Source organism: Macaca nemestrina, chromosome 1 (genome assembly GCF_043159975.1).
Source record: "Macaca nemestrina isolate mMacNem1 chromosome 1, mMacNem.hap1, whole genome shotgun sequence".
Classification (NCBI taxonomy): Eukaryota; Metazoa; Chordata; class Mammalia; order Primates; family Cercopithecidae; genus Macaca; species Macaca nemestrina.
The window spans coordinates 229,410,778-229,434,604 of NC_092125.1; the positions used below are offsets into that span (position 1 = coordinate 229,410,778).

At 54.5% G+C, this 23,827-nt stretch overlaps 1 protein-coding gene across 2 annotated transcripts in view; it reads right to left on the reverse strand.

The window, feature by feature from the left end:
* LOC105479825 (adherens junctions associated protein 1) overlaps positions 1-23,827 on the reverse strand; it is a 135,990-nt gene that overhangs the window by 73,556 nt on the left and 38,607 nt on the right. For both annotated transcript variants that reach the window (XM_071067442.1, XM_011738158.2), the window contains exon 2: positions 4,391-5,187. In XM_071067442.1, the coding sequence (XP_070923543.1) occupies positions 4,391-5,187 (797 nt within the window). The remainder of the gene's footprint in view (positions 1-4,390; positions 5,188-23,827) is intronic.

Consider the following 23,827-nt stretch of genomic DNA (forward strand, 5'->3'; position numbering starts at 1 on the left):
CATCACTATCATCAGCATCATCACCATCATCACCATCTCCATTATTATCATCTCCATCAACACCACCATCATCATCTATCGTCACCATCATCACCACCATTTCCACCATTACCATCATTATCATCACCATCATCATCAACACCATCATCATCACCATTTCCACCATTACCATCATTATCATCACCATCATCACATCACCATCATCACCACCATTTCCACCATTACCATCATTACCATCACCATCATCATCATCACCACCATTTCCACCATTACCATCATCATCACCATCATCTTCACCACCACCATTTCCACCATTACCATCATTATCATCACCATCATCATCAACACCATCATCATCACCATTTCCACCATTACCATCATCATCATCACCATCATCACATCACCATCACCACCACCATTTCCACCATTACCATCATTACCATCACCATCATCATCATCACCACCATTTCCACCATTACCATCATCATCACCATCATCTTCACCACCACCATTTCCACCATTACCATCATTATCATCACCATCATCATCAACACCATCATCATCACCATTTCCACCATTACCATCATTATCATCACCATCATCACATCACCATCACCACCACCATTTCCACCATTACCATCATTACCATCACCATCATCATCATCACCATCATTTCCACCATTACCATCATCATCACCATCATCTTCACCACCACCATTTCCACCATTACCATCATTATCATCACCATCATCTCCATCATTATCCTCATCATCACCATCACCATCCTTATATTAACAGCAGCAGGTACATACTGAGAACTGTTATGTGGCAGGCACTGAGTACTTGGCATGCTCTGTCTCACTGAATCTTTACAACAACATTATGAGATGGTTAACTTTATCATCCCCACTGGCACAGAGAGGACAAGCAAGTTGCCCAAATTTACACAGCGATCATGAGCTGAAGCCAGGAATTTGAAGACAGGCAGTGGGACTCTTAACCATTAACCTGAAACACAAAAAGATTTCCCAATTACTTCATAGGTAGGGTGAATCCTGACAGGGAACCCTTTAGTCATTCCAGCAGCTATCCCAAGTAATGTTACTTCCTGAGAAATTTCAGAGTGCCCCAAGTCACCAGCCACGTTTCCTCTCTGCGCCCAGCTATCCCAAGTAATGTCACTTCCTGAGAAATTTCAGAGTGCCCCAAGTCACCAGCCACGTTTCCTCTCTGCTCCCAGCTATCCCAAGTAATGTCACTTCCTGAGAAATTTCAGAGTGCCCTCAAGTCACCAGCCACGTCTCCTCTCTGCGCCCAGCAATACCTGTGCTATAGACAGACAGAAAAATATGATGTGTCCCTTCTAAATATTTCTCTGCAGAAACAAAAATAAAATTTATAAATCCCCAAATGTGATACCCAAGATCCCTTTTTGGACAGGTGAAGTTCACTTAATGGATGTTTCATCCACCTCCTAAAACTCCAATTCCAAATTCTGGGGTGCCCCACAGTGAGTGGCAAAGCTTGCTGTGTCTGAGATGATAAGACTCCCAAGTCCCTGGTAGCCTGTTCTGCCTCTGACACTGGAAACCCTGTCCTCCTCAAGCCACTCTTGCTGGGTATAAAAACAACTGATGAGTATGGAGAATTGTTTGGTGCCAGGTGCCTTATTTTATGCTCCGTGTTCATCCATGAAACTCTCACAGCAACCGTTTAGGAAAAATATTTCTAAGCCTGTTTTGCAGGTGAAGAAAAGGAAATCAGGAGAGAAGAGACTTTTTCCAGGGTCACATGGTGACATGCGACAGAGCCCAGATTCTCGCCCAGATCTTCAGCCTCGAGGCAGCTGCTAACTAACCGTAGCAATGCCTGGCCTCCCAGATTGCAGCTCTGGAATCCCCAAGACCACTCCTGCTGCCTTAGATGTCTGAGAAGTGTGAGTCGTGTTCACGTTCCACCAAATGCTGGGGGCCCAGATCTACATCTGATGACTGCCAAGCAAGGGGGTTCCAGGGAGTTCAGCCCTCTGTCCCACCACTCCTTCCATCCGGGGAAGCTTTAACCGTTGTTTTCCTCCCCCCTCCGCCATCCTCCTCTACTTGGGAGCTCCAGATAAGAAGAGTATGCAGCCTGTTCTCAGTAGCCTAAGCAAAGATCTCACCTCCTACATCACCAACCAGTACTTCCCAGTGTCTAACCTAAATTGTTCTTGCTCTGGTCTAATTCATTTACATGGTACCCGCTGGGCTACGAGGAATCCCGTTAGGGGAACCATCCTCGCATTTCCTCTCTTCCCTTTGCCTTGGCCGGGAAGCTCAGGACGGTGGCCCAGCCCTGATGAGCGCTGCTGTAAACCACCTGTTCCCTTCCCTGTGGCCCAGCGTCGCGTTCCAGAATTAAGATTTCTCTGCATTAGAAACAAACACACATATTTTCCTCTTTTTAGATTTGTTTTGCTAAACAAATTAATCTAGCACCAGATTATATTATGAAGAACCATAAATCGCTTCCAAGATAAGCATCTGTCGAGATGGATTAGCAACATCCAATGCACTGTGAATTAATTTGCTAAGCCTACAACGCTGTCCCGGGTGTTTAACTTTAGTAATAACAAATGTAATTTGGAATAAATGGGAACTTGTTTTCTCATCCATGTCTATACAGTAACTGACGTATACAGAGGAGGTGACAGTAAGGGAGAGGAGCACGAAATCCTATTATGAGGATGGCTGCTGAGTTTACTGAGGTGAAAACGAACACTCTGTAAACTGCTAGCAGGCGCCTGACAGTGTAGGATGAAATGCAGACCCCGCGTGTCCGTGGATTCCCAAAAGAGGCTGCCTGGGAGGTAGCCGACGCAGGACCTCCAGAGTCTCTTCCTCCGGAGCCTCTTGCCCCAGAGCCTCTCCAGGCACGGCCCCCAGCATCCGCAGGGAGCCCAGGCTGTGCTTCCATAGAAACGCTGCTCTCTAGGGAACAGGAGCTCAGAATAAAAACCGCAGGTTCTCTTGTCCAGGTGAAGGAAGAAAGTAGGTCAGCGGCTGAAGGACAAAAGCCACCCACCCCACGGAAACCTGTCCAACGACTGCCCGGTGCCTGCCTGCCCAAGATGAGGAGGAACCAGGGCCAGGATGCAGTCTAGCGAGGATGCAGAGGGCCTGGATGCCGCGCCGGCCGCCTGCAGATGAGCTCGGAAGAGCAGTTGTCTTCCCTCCCCTTGATTCTGCACAGGCCTGGAGGGAGCCTACCGAGCCCACAAGCTGGAGGTTGTGGAAAGCAAGCTGTGAGGAGGCCACAGGGTGCCCCCACCCATTTTGCACTGATGCCCTGAAATCTGCATCCGATTTTAAAGTTAGCAAATGTTGCTGCTTGTCTAGAATGTGCACACACAGATCTAGGTTGTGAACTTCTAAGCCAACCTGGCACATCGGGCTGTGCCTGTTAACAGAGGCAGAGAAAACTGGAGGGAGGTGAGGGTGTGCCCGGGGCTCTGCGCTCTCCCCCGCAGGCCTGCCGTGAAGCCTGGTGACATCAGTGCTGGCTACCAGTTCAGGGACAAGCCCTGGCTTGGGGGATTTCCAAGGGCTACTCCTTTCAAAGCAAATGGAGGACAACGTATAGGAGGAAAATAAAAAACAACAAAACTGCGCGGAAGGAGATATTCCAAAGCCAATGAACTGTGTGTGTCCACAGGCAGCTAGGATAACAGCAGCAGAAGAACCAAAGCCCTTTGTTCTGATCTCCGTCCTCCAAACGCCCTCCTGACACATCCCCAGGGAGCCGAACGCTGCCACCTGAATCACTGTCTGCGAAGCTTCTGTTAACACTGCAGGGAAGTTCTTCCTTTTAGCTGGCCTCGGCCTTTCTTGCTATTTAAGGCCATTCCTAATCCTTGACCAAAGTCAAGTTGGCAGGCACCTTGCCCCCGCCCATGGGTCCCACACCCTTGAAGACTTTTGAAGACTCCGGGGCAGGGGGATCCTTAACTGTATCACGAGACGAGCAAGCATCTTACTCAAGGGCCGGCCCCAGAGACAAAATTCTACGAATCTGGAATATGTGGCTGTGTGTGGTGGATTCCACCAGTCTGTAACAGGGGTGCAGCACCTGGTGGATTCAGCTGATAACTAACAGAGGCACAAGGGGTGCAGCGCCCACTTCTAGGTACATGCTAAAAAGGGAAACTCTCCCTTCTCACGCCCCCTTCCTCTAAGGCACAGCCTGTATTTGCCAGTCTACATGCATGTGCAAGCTCATGGACACATCACGCCTGCATCTCTTGGAGCCTCCACACGTAGCTTCACCCCAGGGACATCTAAGCATCTCTCCCGAGTCACGCCCCCAGCCCTCAACCCCAAGCAAACCCAAACCAGAAGAGAGATGGCCGTACCTGAGGCCTCCCCCAGAATCCTTGGGGGCTGGGTGACTTCCCCATTGTTGCTGGGACTGGTGGAAGGCTCTGTTGTGCTAACCCCACCTGGGATCCTTCTCCGGGGATCCAGGGACTCGGTGAACCCCTTAGTCTGCAGCATCATGGGGGTGGCCGTGGTGGTGGTGGTGGTGGCGGCCACAGTTGTCTTCCGTGTTTGTAGGATGGAGACCGTGGTGGGGCCGTAAACGCCCGGAAATGTGTTGGACTCCAGGGCCTCCTCGTCCCCTGTGGGCCCCCAGGCGATGAACTCAGTCTCTGTGGTGGGCCGGCTGCCTCTGGAGTCGAAGCTGCTGAGACCGTCCCCCTGCAGGTGCCTCTTGCCCCTCCTCAGGAGGGCCTGCTGCTCCGGGGCCCCACCGGCCACCGCGGAGGACGAGGACGAGGATGAGGAGGCGAGAGAAGGGTTGGATTTGGCAGCAGCTGGGGGCTTGGCCAGTCCTGCCCTGGGCACGAGGGTGGCCGCCTGGTCCCGGGGCCTGTGAGCCCGTCTGGCTCGGGGCATCTGCATTTGCCCGTGGATCCGCTCCACGCGGGGCGGCCGGGGACTCCACACGGGGGCCGGGACCCGCGCTGGCTGTCCACTCCTAAAACTCCACAGCCGGGGCGGCCGGGGCGGCGACCGCGGCAGGAGCCAGAACTCGGGCCCCGGGCCCAGGGCCTCGCAGGCGGGCAGGTCCACGGCGAGCTGAAACATGGCTATCAGTATCCAGGCATGGCTTCCGAGGGGGCGGCCCGGCCAGCGGATGGACATGGAGCTGTGCGGAGGGGAGGAGAGAAGAGCGGTCAGTGGAAGCCTAGCGGGGGGCACTGGGCCCCGGGGCCCTCTCTCTCCACCCCCTACTGTGACAAGGACGCTCTCTTCTTCTCGAAAGAGCTCCTCCTAACTTCAAAAGGGAAGCCGAACCCCTTCCTTCCCTCACTTCAAAGGCTGACTCACGTGCGGTTTATTCATCAGATCTGAAAAGAACAGTGCGGGCTGCAAGGGTGCGGGGAGCTGCTTCCCAGCACCGCGGGGCTGAGGCGCCTGCCAGGCACACAGCTGGCTGGGGGCCGAATCGTCCATTTCACCGGAGGGAAAACCGAGCCTCAGAAACCCCCAGCCTTCAGGTCAGTCTTGACAAGATGACCTGAAAAGACCTGAGTCCCTCCTTCCTTTGGCCCATCACACGACGAGAGGACGTAAGTGAAAGGATGGCAGAACAGGACACCGGCCTCCACCTGGGACCCCAGGGCCAGGCGCTTTCCTCTACACAGCCCAGGCCACCCCCTGCCCACTGGGGAAGCGCCTCTCCAGGTCTAGGAGGAGCAGAGGTTTCAAGCTCCCAGTGTGAGCGCAGGCGCTTCCTAGCACTTTGCAAACACCACCCGCACCCCCTGCCCCTCACCCAGAGCCCGGCATGCATATCATAAACAGGCATCGCTTTAAATGCTGTGCATGAGAAGGCTTCTTACTTCTGGCCTCCTCTGGATCGTACTCAGGGAAATGAGATCTGCTCTGGATAAACTGAAAGTTTATTGACGCGAAGTGTTTGTTCTGTTGACATTTCTGCTCCCCCTGTTTATCTGCAGTGCCGGTGCCCTTTGAAACCCTGTTATCCACCTCCTCAGCTCCCCGGAGGGCTGCAGAAAGGGCAAACCCTGTGAGCCTTGAGGAGGCAGGGGCTGCCTCGACACGCAGCGGGGCTGCAGGGGAGCAGTCAGGGCCGGCGGAGCAGCCCCTCCCCAGTTCACATGGAGCGGCTTTGTCACCAGGTCTGGGGTCGCCTCTGGACCAGTGGACTCTCCCGTGTCACGTGAAAACCAGGGCGCGGCAGAGAGCCACGTGGAAGGACTCAGAGGAGACAGGCCCACGCTCCCTCTTCCGCCAGCACAGATAATTGAGGACTGATTATAGGTGTCATTCAAAGTCATTTCTCGTCACCAGCCTCACATCTGAAAGTTAAAATGAATCCAAAAACCGTAATGACTGCAGCGGGTGGGGTGCGGGTGGGGGGGGTCTGAGGGTGTTCAGGTGCCAAGCACGAGCCTGATGCCGCCCAAAGCCAGGCCTGGAAAGCAAGTTGGGTAGAGTTTTTCTTTATAAGGCGGTGAGTGACTTCACAAAGGAAGGAAGCTGTGTGTGTCATTGTAATGCGTGCACAGAAGTGTGTGTGTAAGTGTGCATGACTGGGTGTGAGTGTGTGCGTGTGGGTCAAGCTGTGTGAGTGTGCCAGTGTGAGAGTGAAGCAGCATACGAGAGTGTAAAGACGCATCTGGGGGTGTGTCCACGAGTGTGAGAGACTGTACGTGAGTGGCGGCCAGGGTGTCCGTATTTGGCGCGTGCGAGTGTGAGAGTATACTGTTGTATGACTGTGTCCATGTGTGTCAGCACAGAAGTGTGTGAGTGCATCTATGCTCACACGTGTGTCAGTGTGTATGAGTGTATCTGTGTGTCCCTGAGTGTGCGAGTCTGTGTCTGAGAGTGTGTATTTGTGTGAGTGTGTGTGCGACTGTATCTATGTGTCCCCGTGTGAGTATGCGAGTGTGTCTGTGAGTGTCCGTGCGAGAGACTCTATGTGTGAGTGTGTCTGCGTGGGAGGGTGCAGCTGTAGCTGTGTGTGAACCTGTCCCTGTGGGCACGCCCTCTGTTCAGTACTGAAACCCTTGTGTCCAGGGCTGACTCTCCCTGATATCTGGGGAACAGATGGCCCCCCGGTCATCAGGATGGTGCTCATTACCAAAAAGGACTAATCCCCAAACAGTAAGGCTTCAGTTTTTTAATCAGAATAGAAGTGCTTTGCTGCAGAAACGAAGACCTCCTCATTATGCTCATCTTTAGCACCGTGTTTCTGCTGGTGCGCAATTTCTCTGCACTAGCAGCCAAGCTCGGGCCAGGGACCAGGACCACTGTCACCACAAGGAAGAATTTAGGTTAGGGTAAAATTCCCCCGTATACACACTAAGCTAGCTCCTCTGTGGCTGCAGGTGACCCAGCAAGGATGGGAGCTGGTTTACAATCTCTAGTTCTCCCATGACCTGCCGAGCTGGGTGGGAGTCTAGGCCCCAGGAAGATGAGCTGCTGCTCTGAGCAGGTGCAGGGCCTCACCAGGCCCTACCAGGTCCCTTCAGGCTCCATCAGGCCTCACCAGACCCTACCAGGCCTCACCAGACACCACCAGGCCTCACCAGACCCCACCACACTCCACCAAGCTCCACCAGGTCTTACCAGACTGCACCAGACTCCAACAGGCCCCACCATACTCCACCAGGCCCCACTAGGGCTCACTAGACCCCACCAGGCCTCACCAGGCCCCACTCCACTCCACCAGGCCCCACCCGCCCCCACCAGACAGGCTGAATCAAAAGCCATGACAAGCAAACCTGCCTGTCATCAGCACTTAGAGAAATATTGCCCCAGGAAATTAAAACCATAGCACCTAAGCCGGTGCCTGCCTCCCTGGCATAACTTCACACACAGGATATTTCTGTGATTTTTCACCAATCATGGCTGTAATTCGTTACTATAGAAACCCCCTCATTTCCAAGACACCCAGCTGTTATGCAGAAAAACCAACCAATTGCAACAGTGGCAGGGAGAGGTCGATTTATTTTTCCTCTTCAAGTCTGGTTTCTTCCTTTTTAAAGTGATTGATTTGTTCAAAGAGGAGAAAAAAGAGGGCAGGTGGGCAACCAGGACAGAGGCCCCAGCCCACCCCCAGCAGCCAAGAAATGTGGCGGGCAGAGGGAGAGCCCCTCCCACAGGAAGATGTGTAGGGGCCACCGCTCCTTTCTGTGCAAGGCCAAGGGCCCCAGGCTCTGTGTTGCCACCAAGTCGGCTGAGCTTCGTGTGCTGCCTGGACCTGGTCCTGAGACTCTCGGGGACCCCTCGGTGAGAGGCTGCATCACTGCAGGAGGAGGATTTGGCTCTATCTCCAAGGAATGCTGAGCAGCACAAACAAGCTCTGCCCTCATCCCTTGGGGGGCTCTGAGATGAGGCAGAGTCTGGGAACACTCTTCTCACTGATCCTGCTCAGCCTGGGGCTGGACCCTGAGCAGCTCTCATTTCATGATGAACAGGTTCTGAGAGGGCCTCTCCCCACAAGGCGTCCATGGCACCGTCAGACATGCACCAAGATGGCAGGCGACCCCACACCTCCTTGGGAGGCAGGCCCTGCGGCATGGCTGCCAACCACAGTGCCAACCGTCAGGAGGCGAGGTTGTGGGGCAGGCAGAGGTGGCACCGGCTCCCCCAAAACTCAAGCATCCACAGGCTCCTTAAGAACATACCGCCCGGCCAGGCACCATGGCTCACGCCTGTAATCCCAGCACTTTGGGAGGCTGAGGTGGGAGGATCACGAGGTCAAGGGATCAAGACCATCCTGCACAACATGATGAAACCCCATCTCTACTAAACATACAAAAATTAGCTGGGTGTGGTAGCACATGCCTGTAGTCCCAGCTGCTGGGGAGGCAGAGGCAGGAGAATCGCTTGAACCCAGGAGGCGGAGGATGCAGTGAGCCAAGATCGTGCCACCGCACTCCAGGCTGGAGACGGAGCAAGACTGCACCTCGAAAACAAAAACACAGCAAAAAACATACCACCCGTGTCACACCCACAGAGAGAGCTACAAGCAGAAAGACTGAGAACATGAAGTGTTGGCGAAGACACGAGGAGACAAGAGACCTAGTATGCTGTTGGTGGGAATGAAAACCAGAATGCCTCTGAGCAAAACAGTTTGGCAATTCCTTGGAACCCTAAAGACAGCAGGGACCCTGCTGCCCCTCTCTTAGGCACAGACATCTGTCCACATGAAAACTTGCACAGGGAGGCCCAGGACCACACTCACAACTCACAACAGCCAAAGCTGACTCAGCCCACATGCCCATCAGCTGAGGAATGGATAAACGGGATCTGGCGTTACGTTACAATGGAGTATCGTTCAGCCTTTAAAAGGATGGAAGGATTACTTGATCTATGGTACGATGTGGATGCACCTTGAAAACCCTGAGAAATGAAAGAAGCAAGGCACTCAAGGCTACACGGTGCCGGGTTCCATTTATAGGAAATGCACACAGTGACCAAATCCATACAGACAGAAAGATGAGCAACGGCCCAAGGCTTGGGGAAGGGTTATGGGGTAGGGGGTTTCTTTTTGGGGTGACAAAATGTTCTGGAATTGTGTGTGGGGGTAGCTGCACAACTCTATGCCTATATGAAACCCACTAAACTGGACATTGTAATAGGTGAGTTTTGTGCCATGTAATTATATCCCAATACAAATCAAAAGGAACATGCTAGAGAATGGGGTGTGTGCAAGGGTTGGGGGAGAAATGTGGAGTGTGTGGCATGGCATCCTGAACCTGGCCCTGGTGGATGGGTGGAAGGCAGAGCGGCCCCTGGAGCTGCAGGCACGTGGGCAGGAGGAAGCCATGCAGACTGAGTTCATCCACCCAGTCCTCGCTGGGACACCCTGAACGTGAGACAGGGTCCCTGCCTGAGCACCTGAGGACCACATCCACACCCTTTGAGAACAGGCGGGGGCACCTCCCTCTCAGCAGCCTCCAGCCTATGATTTTCAAAGAAAGAATAAACTCCTTAGCCACCCCCACCCAGCTGCTTCCAAATGGGGAACTACCGCTTCCAGTTTGTGGCTTTCTTGCTTCTCTTCCTTTTAAATTTTTATTGAAATCGTTTTTCCCCAAGAACAGTTTAATAAGACTTGGTGAATTGAGATTCAATTCAGTACCTTCTGTATATTTTCTTCACAGAAGAAAATCACTGTCAATTAAGGGGACAAGGACATCTCCTCCGCTTAAAGTTGCACCTTTCCCCGAGCCAGGAGTGTGCAGGGTGAGCCTCCCGGGAGCAGCTGGTGTCTGCCTTGTGGGAGCACCGGCGCAGACAGAAGCAGGCCAGGCCCTGGAATTGTTCCACCAGGGAACAGCCCAGAATCTTCAGGGTGGGACGGGACCTGGGAGCTGTGCCCATGACCAGTCCACCCCAGTCCTTCCATAAAGACACCCACTTCCTGTGACTCCTCCAAGTCCTGTCGTTCACTGGCTCTGTGGCCTGGGAGAAGGATGCTGCATTTGATGGAGAAGTTAGCTTGGCATGGGCTTGTCGCTTCCCGCTCTGCAAGCCTCATTTTTTCTGTCATTCACACCAGTGAGTTGGGGCAGGTGGGCTCTGAGGTCTCCTCCTCCCTGTTGAAGAAGACCCGTGCTTCTACGGTCAATAATTCCCACGGCACCGTTAGAAACGATCTCCAGGAAGCAGAAGGAATAGACAGAGACATAATTGTTGTATGACACAGCGGTCCCGTTGGCTTTTTGTGAGTTCCTGCTCTTTCGTGGAAGGCCCCACCCCAGAAGTGGACCTCCTTTCCCTGAGGGCCCAGGGTCTACCCCTCGGTCCCCAATGACCCGTGACCAGATGCTTCTTGACTCCCACCTTACTTCTATTGGTTTGCTTCAAAAAAGCTTTTTATTTTAAAATCGTTTAAGATATTCCAAAAAATTCCAAAAGAGCCCAGAGTGGTGCTGGGAACTCATCTCCAGTTACCTCTGAAGGGACACCTCAGATCACGATGCCACAGCATCAAGGTGCGTAACCAGGAGCTACACACGTGGTTTGGACTTCTCCAGTTTTCACTTAGCGTCCCTTTTCAGTCCCAGGAACCCACCCAGAATCCCACGTGGCATCAAGTGGTCGCATCTCCTGGGGCTCTTCTTGGCTGTGATGGTTTCTCAGGCTCTCTCTGTGGCTGATGACCTTGACGGGCCTACGGAGGACTGGTCAGGGATTGCATACGATGCTCCTCTTCATTGGTTGATTGGTCTGAAGCGTGTCCTGTGATGAGACCGGCCCTCTGTGTTTTGGGGGATGCCCACAGAGGGGAAGTATCCTCCTCACACAGGCTACCCAGGGCACCTGCTCTCAACAAGACCCCTCCCTGCTGAAGCTGACCTTGAATAGTATTTGCCGGGACGTCTGCCTGGTGCTGTCACTGGGAAGGCAGCCCTGCTCCTTTCCGGAATCTTTGGAAGCAGGTCAATAAGCACCATACGCATTCTTGGAGGGGGAGGGGTTCTCATTAAAAAAAAAAAAACTCTTCAAAACTTCCCCGTTTGGCAGCTGGAGCAGGCAGGAGGGAGCAGGACTGGCTAGTGTAAGCGGGTAATTCTCCACAATACAGTGGATGGGGAACAGGGCACTATTTTTCCTTTCCTTAACACCTACCTTCAATGTTCCAAACGTTTCTGGGCTTTGGAAACATACAGGGCGCTGTGGGGAGAAGCAGGGTGAAGGGCCCTAAGCTGCCCAGGCTCCATCCAGAGGGCAGAGAGCTTGTGCTGCCAGGGATTCCTAACCCAGGGAGCTCGGGAAGGCAGGAGGGGAGCCTTCTTGGAGATTTGTTCTCAGGGACATTCAGATGCATCTTCTCCTGAATATGGCAGCATATTCTGTTCTTTGCAAAGACAAGAGATCAAGGGGCCTGGGTTCGGGGTCCCCCGGAGCTGGTGTCAAGCCCTCTGTGACTGGGGTTCTGTGCTGACCCAACTCCTGACCTTTGGGTAGGATAAAACCTCCTATCTTGGGAAGGAAGTACCTTGGGCCTCTTTCTCACCATCCTAACCTCCCGCTCACTGATAAGATATGAGTTCCACCAGGAAGAGAAAAGTGATGTTAGGTGGGATGCGAGATTTCACTTCAGATGTGAAAATGGTCTCGTTATCCCTAAATTCTCCTCTAATTCCAGGTTCCCTGGTGGTTCTGCCCTTGAGAGAAAGGGGAAGTGTCTCCCAAAGCAGATAGACTTCCATCCCTTTCCCCTTCACACAAGAACCTCTGACTCCCCCAACTCAAGAGCAGGCTCACTCTGTGTCCCCCTGAGTCACCACCAGGATGGTGCAGATGGCTTTCCGCCGAATTTCAGAGCAGAGACCAACCCCCTCTACTCAGGGGACATGGCCGTCCCCCAGTCTCAGTCCCCAGCCCTGGCGCAGGAAGGAACACCCACTTTCTTCTGCAGTCCCTGGTTCAATTTCCCTAATGAAAACACATTAAGCCATGATTCACTTTCACGGCTTTCCCAGCCTGATGTCATTGTAATGTCCTGTCAGAGCCACTCTGTGCTCTACCTCTTGATTTAATATGATTAAAAACATCCCTCCTTTTTGGAAGGGAGCTCCAGGTTGCCTAGAGGCTTTCATCATCAGAGGCCCGTTGGCATCCAGCGCGCACGCGATACTTGACTCATGGAGAAGCAGTAGCGTAGGGATGACTCACTTGGGTTGGACAGAAACCTCCAGAACCACAAGAAGGCTTTCTGAATCTCATCACGGAATCTCTGGCTACTGTCTTTCCCCAGAGCTTGGAAATCAGCCCTGGTTGTCTGGGGTCCTCCCAATGCCCCATCCCCAGGACAGCAGGTCTAACTCCTGCTCTGAGATCAAGGCCCACAAAGCTTCCCCAGACAGCTCTGGGAGGTGGCCCAGAACCTGGGGTGGTCCCAGGACAGTGTAGAGGAGAGCACCCAGTGGAGGCTCCTCTCAGAAGCCAAAATCGCCCCCTCTCTGCCCCGGCACAGCCAGGGGTCACACTTACAAGGAGGGGCACTCCCTGCAACTCACCCGCTGGCCTCATCGGGAGCCCCAGGACGCCCCAGCTGGAAGGGACCATGACGGTAGTCTGGCCCAGCAGTGAGCTAAGTAAGTGAAGCCAAACTCTAACTGACCTCCTTTCCACAGAACATCTTGGGGACCGGTGGATCGGTACTTTGCAGGCCATACGTGACAAAGCACTAATCTTAATCCAAAGCTGGTTAATGCCAGTGTGAGACCCCAAAATGGAGTGGCCTGACTCAGGTCACAGTGAGCTGGCCTCTGATATGGACTCAGAGTCTAGGCCTCGGGGAACCTGAGATCTCTGCTCAGGAATGAGGTCCCGACAACCCTGCAGCTGTAGGATCAGGGACATGTTAGAACCCCGGGGACGCGTCAGAACCCTGGGGACACGTTAGAACCCCGGGGACGCGTTAGAACACTGAGGACATACTAGAAAACTAGGGCAAAATCAGTAACTCCTGTGACCTGTAACTTCGGGGACTACTTCCTGGGCAATCTATGAATGCCTGTGCACGGCGGGGTGCTGGGGGAGGAAGGGGAAGGGAGGTGAAGGTGGTTGTGCCCTGTGGGGAGGGACATGGGGCATGCCTTGTGCCTGGTAGGTGCCAACCTGCATCTACACAGCATCACAGCCCAGCGGCACAGCGGGCCTCAGTGAACCGCATGGCCCCTTGCAGAAGATGGTAAAAACGGCATCCTGTGGTACCGCAGACCATTTAGACACATCACCAGTTCTTATCTAAGGGTGATTTTACCCCTCAGAGGACATTTGGCAATATCTGGAGACATATTTGGTTGTCACTATTCAGGTTTGCTACTGGCATTTAGTGATAGAAACCAGGGATGCTTCCACATATCCTGCAGTGTAGACAGACCCTGCCACAAAGATCAGAGGGCCGAGGCTGGGACACCTGATGGCACGGGCACCACTTGCTCCTCCCAGGCCCAGTAAGGGAGGAATGATGGTCTCATCTCCAAGAGGAAAGAGGCTTGCAGGCCCTGCAGCTCTCCATGGCTGACCTACAGCTGCTCCCAAAACAGCATGGCGTGGGGGTGACACGAGACGGCTTTGGCGCTTGGCACTGCAACCCGCCAGCTGCGTAAGCATGACTAATCTGTGTAACCACCCTGTGCTTCGATTTTCCCACCTGTACACCTGCCACCGAGTGGCAGGGGTGTGCGGGAGACTAGACGGTGCATATTTTAAGTCTGGTTCTTTGTGAGTGCTCATGGGAGCACCCAGCATTCCTCCACTCCCATCCCCTTTCCCCAGGAGCTCTGGAGCACAGAGTCTGCAGCAACTTTGGGGCACGGGGGATGCTGCTCAACAGCCTTCGCAGGTGCTCGGAGGAGACTGAAGGATAGCAACGGCGCTGGCGTTCTGGTTGCCTGGGCAACATGCCCGCAAGCATTCCGGAGGAGTGAAGTGGTGACAAGCAGTGGGTGGGCAGGATGGTGGGTGGCAGTGTTCTCAGTCCCTGGGAGGGGAAACCTGGCTCTGTGTCTTAGCTGAGCCCCTGCTGCTGGGCCCCGGTCCCCTGTCCCTACTGCAGGGCAATTCCACAGGAGGACAGAGGGGCGGCCATTCCAGACCAGCTGCCTCATGAAGGGCCCCACAGGTCCCCTTGGTTCAGCCTGCTCCTCTCTCACCCCATATCACATCTGTGCTCTCTGGGCAGCACTCAGGATGTGAGCAGTGCAGCCTCAGCTGCTGGGCAGCCTTGCCAAGTGCCCCAGGCCACCTCCTGTGCTTCCCCTGCATGTGTGGACAAAGTTCCCAGACTAGGTCCCCACACGAAATATCCCATCCCAGTGTCAAGCACTAGCTCTTCTCCATCTCCCCCTGAGCAAAGGGATAGACTGGCAAAAGACATGAATGGGGCAAGAACAGAACTCACTGGCTGGGAACCTCATCCCCTGGGGGTCAGCTCAAAGCGAGGAAGCTCAGAAGAGCTCTGGGAGGGCAAGGTCTATTGTGCAAATCCAAGGAGAGGTTCTCAGCCTGGGCTTCACATGAGAATCCTCTGGGATCAGGGAGCAGGGAGTTCAGAAAATGCTGAGGCCCAGGCCTCAGGCAGATCCACTCACGGGCGCCTGCGGCGGCGAGGCCTAGCACTGGTATGTTATGGAAGCCCCCAGAGTACATCCCGGGTTAAGAGCTGAGGAGTGCCCCCAGGGCCTCCCTCAAACCTAGTTCCATCCTACTTTATGTCTATTTCAACAGGAGATACAGGATGTGGGCAGTGGGCAAGAAGGGTGCCACAGGCCGGCCCGGTGATGAGGATCCTTCAATACGAAAGAAGGAGGTGGATCAGGAGCACACAGCTGCCCTGGCACCACGTGACACGGCCCCTTCCGCAGCTCAGGGCCCCTCAGCCAGAGCTGCCAGGCCAGGAAGACGCTCAGGGGAGAGCTCTATGCAATCGTGCAAAGACACAAGCGCCATCACACAGATGCATATTTAACTAGAGAAAACTAAACTGAAGAGGATGGCGCGCAGAGAGAAAAGACGGCATAGGATACTAAAATAATACCCCACAGGGATCCAGCCACAGCGACACGCCAGGCACTGAGCTAAGCATCTTACAGGAATTGTCTCATGCTGTTCTCACAGTAACCCTAGGGGAAGAGTTGGCATTGACTCTCTTCTTGCAGAAGGAAAAACACAGAAATAGTAGCTGTGTCTTTCTCTGGAATGAAGTCTCTTAAAAATACAACTGAAAGAAGGTGGGGCTCAGGGAGGGAAGTATTCGGCCGCAGGGAGATGCTGGTTGGAAGGATGTGTCCCTCCAAAGGCTTCAGATGTTCAGGACGGCTCCATCATCTCTCCTACATTGGGCAAATGCATTCCTCACAGAGAGCATTCCGCAGATCGCCGTTTCCCAGTGACAGCGCTATAGCTCATTCTTGACGGTCTTGTCCCTGAAAAGGGAACTGAGAGGAATAAATGTCAGGTTATCGCCAGCTTCCAAAACACTCACTGCAGCCCCTCTGTCTTCATAGGAAATATCTATTTTGGTTTCGTTGCAATTGTTATGTTGGTATTTACGAAACTCGGTATGCATGCCAGGAGCTTTTGAAGCCAACCAAGAAGGATGGGAGGAGAACAGCAAAGGCTCTGCCTCCGGAAACAAGTGCGTGGCTGTTCCGTGGGTTTCTAGAATTTGAAGACAGGAAAAGAATGGCATTGGTGGAGGTGGGCAGGGTGCAGCGTGGGGCCAGGAGAGCAAGATGGTCAAGAAGAAGCTTGAGGTTAGGTGGGTTTGGGCAGAGCATCAGCTTCTCAGTGGGCTCACTCACCACGCACCCTGGGGTGAGCCCCTTCACCTCACCGGGCCCCAAGGTGGGTGTGACGATGACCACATGCTACCCTTGTTAGGAGTGAGAAGGAGATTCTGGACTCTGGCCACAGGAGGCCATGCCCCCAGGGCAGCAGTGTGCCCTATTACGGAGGGGGCACACAGCCGCAGGTGCACCGGGGAGCCAGGAGCAAGGCAGAGGCCAGGGTCTGGGACCCCTTAGCTGTTCACAACCCGCCCAAGCCACTCCTCTGACCTGCAGAGACACCCTCGGACCATCCTTAGTACAAGCCGCAGCCAAGGGCTTCCATTCTGGGGCACCACTGAGAGGGGCTCAGTGTGGCGAAGGCACCTTGGGTTCTGGCACATCAGAGGGCACACAGTGGGGAGGACAGAATCAGGAGTTTCAGAACTCAGAGCCATGGCCAGGGGTAGGCCTTATACAAGAGGTGAAATTACAGAAGGATCTAGAGCAGCTCAGAGTTTCCTGGGAGGCACCCACGTGTGTGACTGTCATGCAGGGGAAGGATGACCACTCCTCAGGTGGCCAGGGGAGGAGGCCCTGCGGTTGACTGAGGGTGGGAGAGGGCCAGTGACATTGAAGGTTCCTCTGAGTCTGTGATCACTGGATTTCAGGGGGAGGGGGAAGGCCGGCCTGGCCTCACACAACTGAAGGTGTACAACAGCCCACCTAAGGTGATGTGGAGACCTCAGAAGTCCTCAAACGGCCTTCTCCATATCCTGCTGTGAACACCACCATCCCCAGTCTCATACCTGAGTGCGAACGACGCCTTTGCAGGGGACCAAGGTCTATGACATGAAGGCTCATTTGGTGGCCTCCAGGGAGCATGTGGCTCCTGAGAATAAGCACAGCCCCAGAGGCTCTTAGGGGGCAGGGGCGTGGCAGCAACGTGTCCTCCAGCTTTAGGCCCCTTGGCGGCCCATCTAGTATCCCACATCCATGGTGATGAGCAAAGAACATAGTGATGGGGAAACATGCTGGCCTAGCCAGAGGACGTGAGATCATCCGCACAAATCACTCAATGGAAGCTGTGGTTCTGTCTCATCTTCAGCTACAGAAAGTTTCCATTTTCTCATCAGGAGAGGAAATGAAAAGAAGCGAGGCTCTGCTGCCTCAAAGGAGATGCCACGATGACTGCACAGCGGAATCTCCTCCCGGCTGCCCGCCACCACCCCACGCTGGTGCAGAGTGAAGCCGGCTGGAGGAAAAGAGCACGGAACGCAGACTCAGCGGTCCCCTTGGCTCTTACTTCTCCTCCGGCCACTGGAATGCTGCCTTGAGGACAGGCCCAGGACCAGGCAGGTCCAGATCCAGCCCATCAGTGGCCACTGCGAGTCTTGGCCCTGCCTTTGCTGAGGTGGGTGCGCTCCATGGCTCAGCTCCTGTCCAGGTCTTCCTGGGACCATCCTGTTAGATGTGTGCACACCCTCAGGAACAGACACGCTACTCTCCCCATGTTACCCCTGAGGGGCTGGCGTTTTGGAGATGGTGGCACACGTGCCCAAGGTCACCAGCTAGTAGGTGGCACAACACGGACCTGGCACCAGCCTGTGGGACTCGGGTGCCCATCTTGAAGCTGCACAGAGGAAGGGGAGCAAGTCCAGCCATGGTCACTCAGAAGGAGAAGAGGCCTGGAAAGAGTTGCCCTGAGGTGATGTCACTACAGTAACAGCCACCATCAGCATTTTCCCAGCCTCTGTTTGAACACAAACCATGACAGGGAACTCATTACCTACAGGGACCACTGAGCGAATGCTGGCCAGGGCCTCTGTTGGAAAAGCATTCTTTGTGTGAAGCCACAAATGGCTTCCTTTGATTTTTCCTGCATTCCCATTGCCAGCCCTGTGCCGTGGGCACCCAGGATGGATCTAATCCTGTGCTGCACTCGCATATACAGGTCACATGTGCATAATGCACACACACAGACACACATGCACAAATGCAGGCATGCACAGAACATAGGCGCACACATACAGCCACATACAAATGAATACAGTCAGGCACACACACACAGAATACAGGCACACATCTATACATGCAACCTGAGCGATACATGCATATTCAGAAAACACAGGCACATAGACACACATGCACACACAAACTAACATACACACACAGACACAGATGCACACACAACACAGCACGTGTGCATACAGAGAAAGCATGCACACATACACACACGCACATGTGCACATGCAGAGACACACGTGCACACAGAATATGCATGCATGCACACACAGTCACATTCACACACAGAACGCAGGTGCCTGCACACACAAACACACCATGCATGCACAGCCAGTACACAGATGCACATGCACACCCAACGGTCACTGGCTGCAGTTTCCAAGTCCTTGCAAGGTTCCCTCTGCAGCCCGGCTATGAAATCCTACCACCCTGGCCACCCCCTGGGCATGAGCTTTCTCCCTGGGTTCCTAAGTGGAGTGTCTAGAACAGACACAGCCTGGCATACAGCTGCCCTGGCGGCTGCCCGTCAGCATGGGGATGAAGCACTGTGGGTTGGGTAATTATTTCCCAAAGGGACACAGCAGAGTCAGGGCAGCCAGGCAGTCCAGGGACAGGGCTCCCCTGGGGCTGGAACTTCCAACTCCCCCTAATGAGATCATCCCATCCGGAAGCTGTTCCTGAGAAGGTGTCAGGAGGACACTTGCTAAAATATCTGGGATGCGTAGCAGCCTTTCCAGGAAGCCCTGGCGTTTCTGAGCAGTGGCTATGACTTGAAGGGGGCAAAAAACACTGTTTCCTGGGAAAGCCTATGTTTCTGAATGACCAGGAGCCAGCACGGCCTGGGCCAGGAGCCTCCCTGCCCCCACCCTCATCCCAAAACCCCCGTGTCTCACGTTCTGGTTGGCTTTTGATAGGAGCCACTCCCTGACCACCTGCTGGCTGCTTCCAAGGAGAGACAGGTCTCAGACACACAGAATTCTCCACTCAAGATATGGCTTACTGTGATTATCTAGAAAGTTCTCCCCCCAGACACAAATGGCCGTGGAGTTACTGATGAACCCCCCAGTACGAGAGGACTGAGAATGGGTGCAGCAATGTCATCCCACAGGATCGTGCTCCCATCTCCCTGAGGCTCTGCTAGGGGATGACTTGGGTCTCCTTAAGTTCATATGTGGGAGCTCTAGACCCCGGTGTGACTTTGGAGACGGGGTCTTTACAGAGGTAATTAAGTGAATACAAGGGTATTAGGGTGGGCCCTAATCCAATACGGTCTTAAAAGAAGAGATGAGAACAGACACACAGAGCCCAGACCACGTGAAGGTACAGGGGAAAGACGGCATCTGCAGGCCCAGGAGAGGTTTCAGCATGAACCAGCCCTGCAGACACCTTGATTCTGGACTTCTGCCTTCGAAACTACGAGGAAACACATTTCTCTTCTTTAAACCACCCAGTCTGTGGTACTTTCTCACAGCAGCCAGGCCAGCCTGAACCAGGCTCCTTCCTCCTCCCCGGTTCCCACTCTCCATCTCCACTCTCCCGTGCAGCCTCATGGCTCGAGGTACTGTGTTTGCGGGGGACACTCACAAGCATGGGCCCACCTTGGTCTCACCTTACCTGGCCAGCTGCAGCCTCCTGACCCTCATGGGCAGCTCACAGCGGAAACTCAGCATGGGCCCCACAAAACCTTCGACCACTTCTACACAGTGTGCTCACCACGGTGCCCAAATGCCACCACTGCTCACCATGGAGTGCAGCAGGAAGCCTGCAGACATCGGAGCCTACCCTTGCCTCATGGTCCCAAAATACTTGCTCATAGGCTCTGCTCATCCTCCCTCCTGCAGGGGTCTTAGTCCCCACATGGCCACCCCCTGCAGGGAGGGTAGCATCCCTGCCTCCACCCACACAATGCCCACAGCACCCTCCCCCAGGTTGTGACAACCAAAAATGTTCCAGACATGGCCACAGGTCCCCCGCCGGCCAAAGTACCCCCAGTGTAGAGCCTTGGGTCCATCCACTCCTCTGGTCCCATCTGACTCCCGGCCATCTCCTACCCTCCTCTGGCTTCCATCCTGGCTCCCCACAATCCAGTGTCCACTCTGCTGCCAAAGCAATACGGAGGCTAACTCGACCATGACCTTCCCTCCTGCACAGCCTCCTCTGTTCGCTTCCACTGTGCTCACAACCTAAAGCTCCCAGGGCAGCCCCTACCCATGCTCGGCTCCCCGGGTACCTGCTGGCTGTGGGTCTCGCCTCCAGCTGCACTCCTGCTCCCTGCAGCCACATGGGGCACTGGCACTTCTCCTCCTTCACCCCAGCTGAGCGTCGTCTCCCCACCTCCACCTGCCCACAAATATTAACTTTCCTCATTTTTTTTTATTATTATCCTCGCGTGACCCACGAGCTCATCTCCTTGACCGTCTGGTCATTTCGTTTCTGACAGTTTACAGTTTCTGATGTTCCACCTGCTGTGGGCCTGGACCACTCGGGAGTTTACGCTCCGGGAGAACAAGGACGGTCTGTCCCGCTGACCAGGGTGTCCCAAGGAGCAGAACAGGCCCAGGGAAGAGGAGGCTCCCAAAGATGTTTGTTGAGAGACTGAATGAATGAATGGTGAGGTGACATGGCCACGCCAAGCCTCACTTTCCTTCATGTGTCAGACTGAAAATAATACCCACTGTGCAGGGCTCAGGAGCCGAGAGCCAGGCCTCAGAAGCACCCACTCTGCTCCATTACAAGTTTATAGGTGGGGGCTGGGATTATGACAGCATCTGATCGTTTAGGGGCCATCCCCACCCTGGCAGAGGAGCTGAGGGCATGAAGCAGGTGCAGACTGGTACCATTGTGAACTTGTCACAATGGATTACGGGAGGCTCACCCCATCCCTCCCAGCTCTACAGGGCCCAGTGGCCACCAGGAGCAGCCCTGGGAGTGCACTGGGCAGGTGGAGGGGCAGCCCCAATGCAGGTCTACCCTCCTTCGCTTGTCCCACCCCGCCTGCCTTGTGAACGAGGTCGCACTTTTCCCGGCACTGCAGTGGGCTGGAGTGTCCCCGGACGCCTCTGTGGAAACGTAATCCCCGTGCTGCAGCACCGAGGTGGGAGCTGGAAGAGGTGAGGGGCCCTGAAGGCTCTGTCCCCTTGAATGGCTGAATGCCATTATCTCCCCCGAGTGGGTTCCTGATCAAAGGACGCGTTTGGCCCCTTCCTCCCCTCCATGTGTTCTCTTGCCCTCCCGCCTTCCACCACGGGACTACACAGCAGGAAGCCCCAGCGAGATGTGGGCCCCTCCACCTTGGGTGCCCCAGCCTCCAGAACTGTGAGAAATAAATCTCTGCTTTTTATAAAATACCCAGTTTCACATATACTGTTAGAGCCGCATAAAACAGGCTAAGACAGGCACTAATCAAATCTGACATGAGCTGGCAACTCTTCCTCCCTCCCGCTCCCAGTTCCCTGATGCCCAACGCACAGGCTGCCAGCCCCGCGTGGGGAGGAAGGGCCATTCTGCAGCCGCTGGGTTTGGGCTCTGGTGCCTCCAGGGAACGCTTGGAGCCTCGGTCTTAGCCCAGAAAACCTACCTGCTCCTGCTTGGGCCTCCTCCAATCCCTCTCCCCCACCCACTGCCTCGAGGAAGCCTCCAGGACTCCCAGTCCCCTATAGGGTTTTCCCCTCTGAAGCCCAGAGTCCCTCTCCATCAGCACATGCTCCTGACGTCCCCGACCACGGGCTGCCTCTCCCCTCAGTCGAGTGGCCTGGTGTCTGAAGTTCTCACGGGTGCCTCCCCACGCGGGTGGGCCTTTGGATCCTGGGCAGCATGGGGCCTTCATGGGGGCTTCTCCAAGGTTTCCTCAGTTTTTCTCCATAAACTGGGAGAAAATCTGGCCCTGTCAACCTCCCTGGGCCATGGTGAGGGAAGGGTGGCTTCCAGAAACTGTAAAGCCCAGCTGAGGTGGGCATTTAGGAAGCTTAATTCTTATTTAGTATTAATTACACCGTCATAGAAATATTAACTTTCCTCATTTTTTTTTTTATTATTATACTTTAAGTTCTAGGGTACATGTGCACAACGTGCAGGTTTGTTACATATGTATACATGTGCCATGTTGGTGTGCTGCACCCATTAACTCGTCATTTACATTAGGTATATCTCCTAATGCTATCCCTCCTCCCTACCCCCTCCTCACAATAGGACCCGGTGTGTGATGCTCCCTTTCCTGCACCTGGAAACCATCACTCTCAGCAAACTATCGCAAGAACAGAAAACCAAATACCGCATGTTCTCACTCATAGGTGGGAACTGAACAATGAGATCACTTGGACACAGGAAGGGGAAACTTTCCTTATTTTTATACGGTTATTTGATAGCCACCTAATGAAGCAGACGCAATCATGAGCGCTGGGTTCTAGAATGGGGCACACCTCGTCGCTTCCCTGTCTAGTCCCAGCACAGAGCACAGGGCTGGGCTTGGAAAAATGTGCGCTTAATGCCCATTTGTGGGCCAACAGACGGAGGGACCCAGATGGGGAGTTCACAGTCCACTGGGGGAACAGGCATTTCAGCTGACAAGATCTGAAGGGAGGACAGCAGAGTGCCAGGGTGGCTTCACCTCTGCTTGGCTGAGCCTGGAAGGCTGCCTGGAGGAAGTGATGGGTCTCCAATGCCAGGTAGGAGTTGACCCGAGAGAGGAGGCAGGGAGAGAAGAAATGGTGAAGCCTGATTTGTGGGGTCCACTAGGGAAGGCCCCATCACGGTCAGGAGGCCTGCGGAGGCCAGGCTGGGGCTGAGCTATTTTTCTCTTTTTCTAGGAAGCTCCTCCCAGCCCCCTGGGGTGGGGGATTTGGGGGCAGGTGCTTCCTTGGGATCCGGCCAGCAAACCAATTACAAGTCCTCCTAACGATGAGTCCCACAGAGTCTACGTCCCTCTGTTGCACCCTCAGACCTGCCCCTCACCCTCTCCTGCAGGCTGAGAGGCCAGAAGGGAAAGGGCTGCATGAGGGGCCCAGAGACGGAGAGAGGAGAGCGGCCCAGGGCGCGGGGTGAGGAGCCAGAGAACCCTTGACAGCCCTGTCCTGGTGGCGGGAGGCAGCAGCAGGAGCCTGCCTGCCACAGTGAGTGTCTCTGTGCCTAAGTTTCCTCACCTACAAAGCCAAGCTGACTCCTAAGCCTTGAGAAGGCGGCGACTATGCAGAGATACCACATCCACGCAGGGCCAGCGCCACACTGCCTGCCAATCCTGGGAGGAGCACAGGGCTGAGTGGAAGAGAAGCCCCAGGGCCACGGCCAGCCTCAGGGACACCCGGCCTGGGGCAAAGGCTGTTCTTGGCTCCCTCCAACCCCGCCCCCACCCCACGTCCCACCCACACCTTCTTCTGAGCCCTGGAGAGCCTTGTCCCTCCGCAGGTCCCCAACACTCCTGAGTCAGGAATAGGATGGAACGGATTTTCCTGCAGGCTCAGGACGGGAGGAGGCAGGACTCCTTGCCAGGCGGTCCTGGGTCTG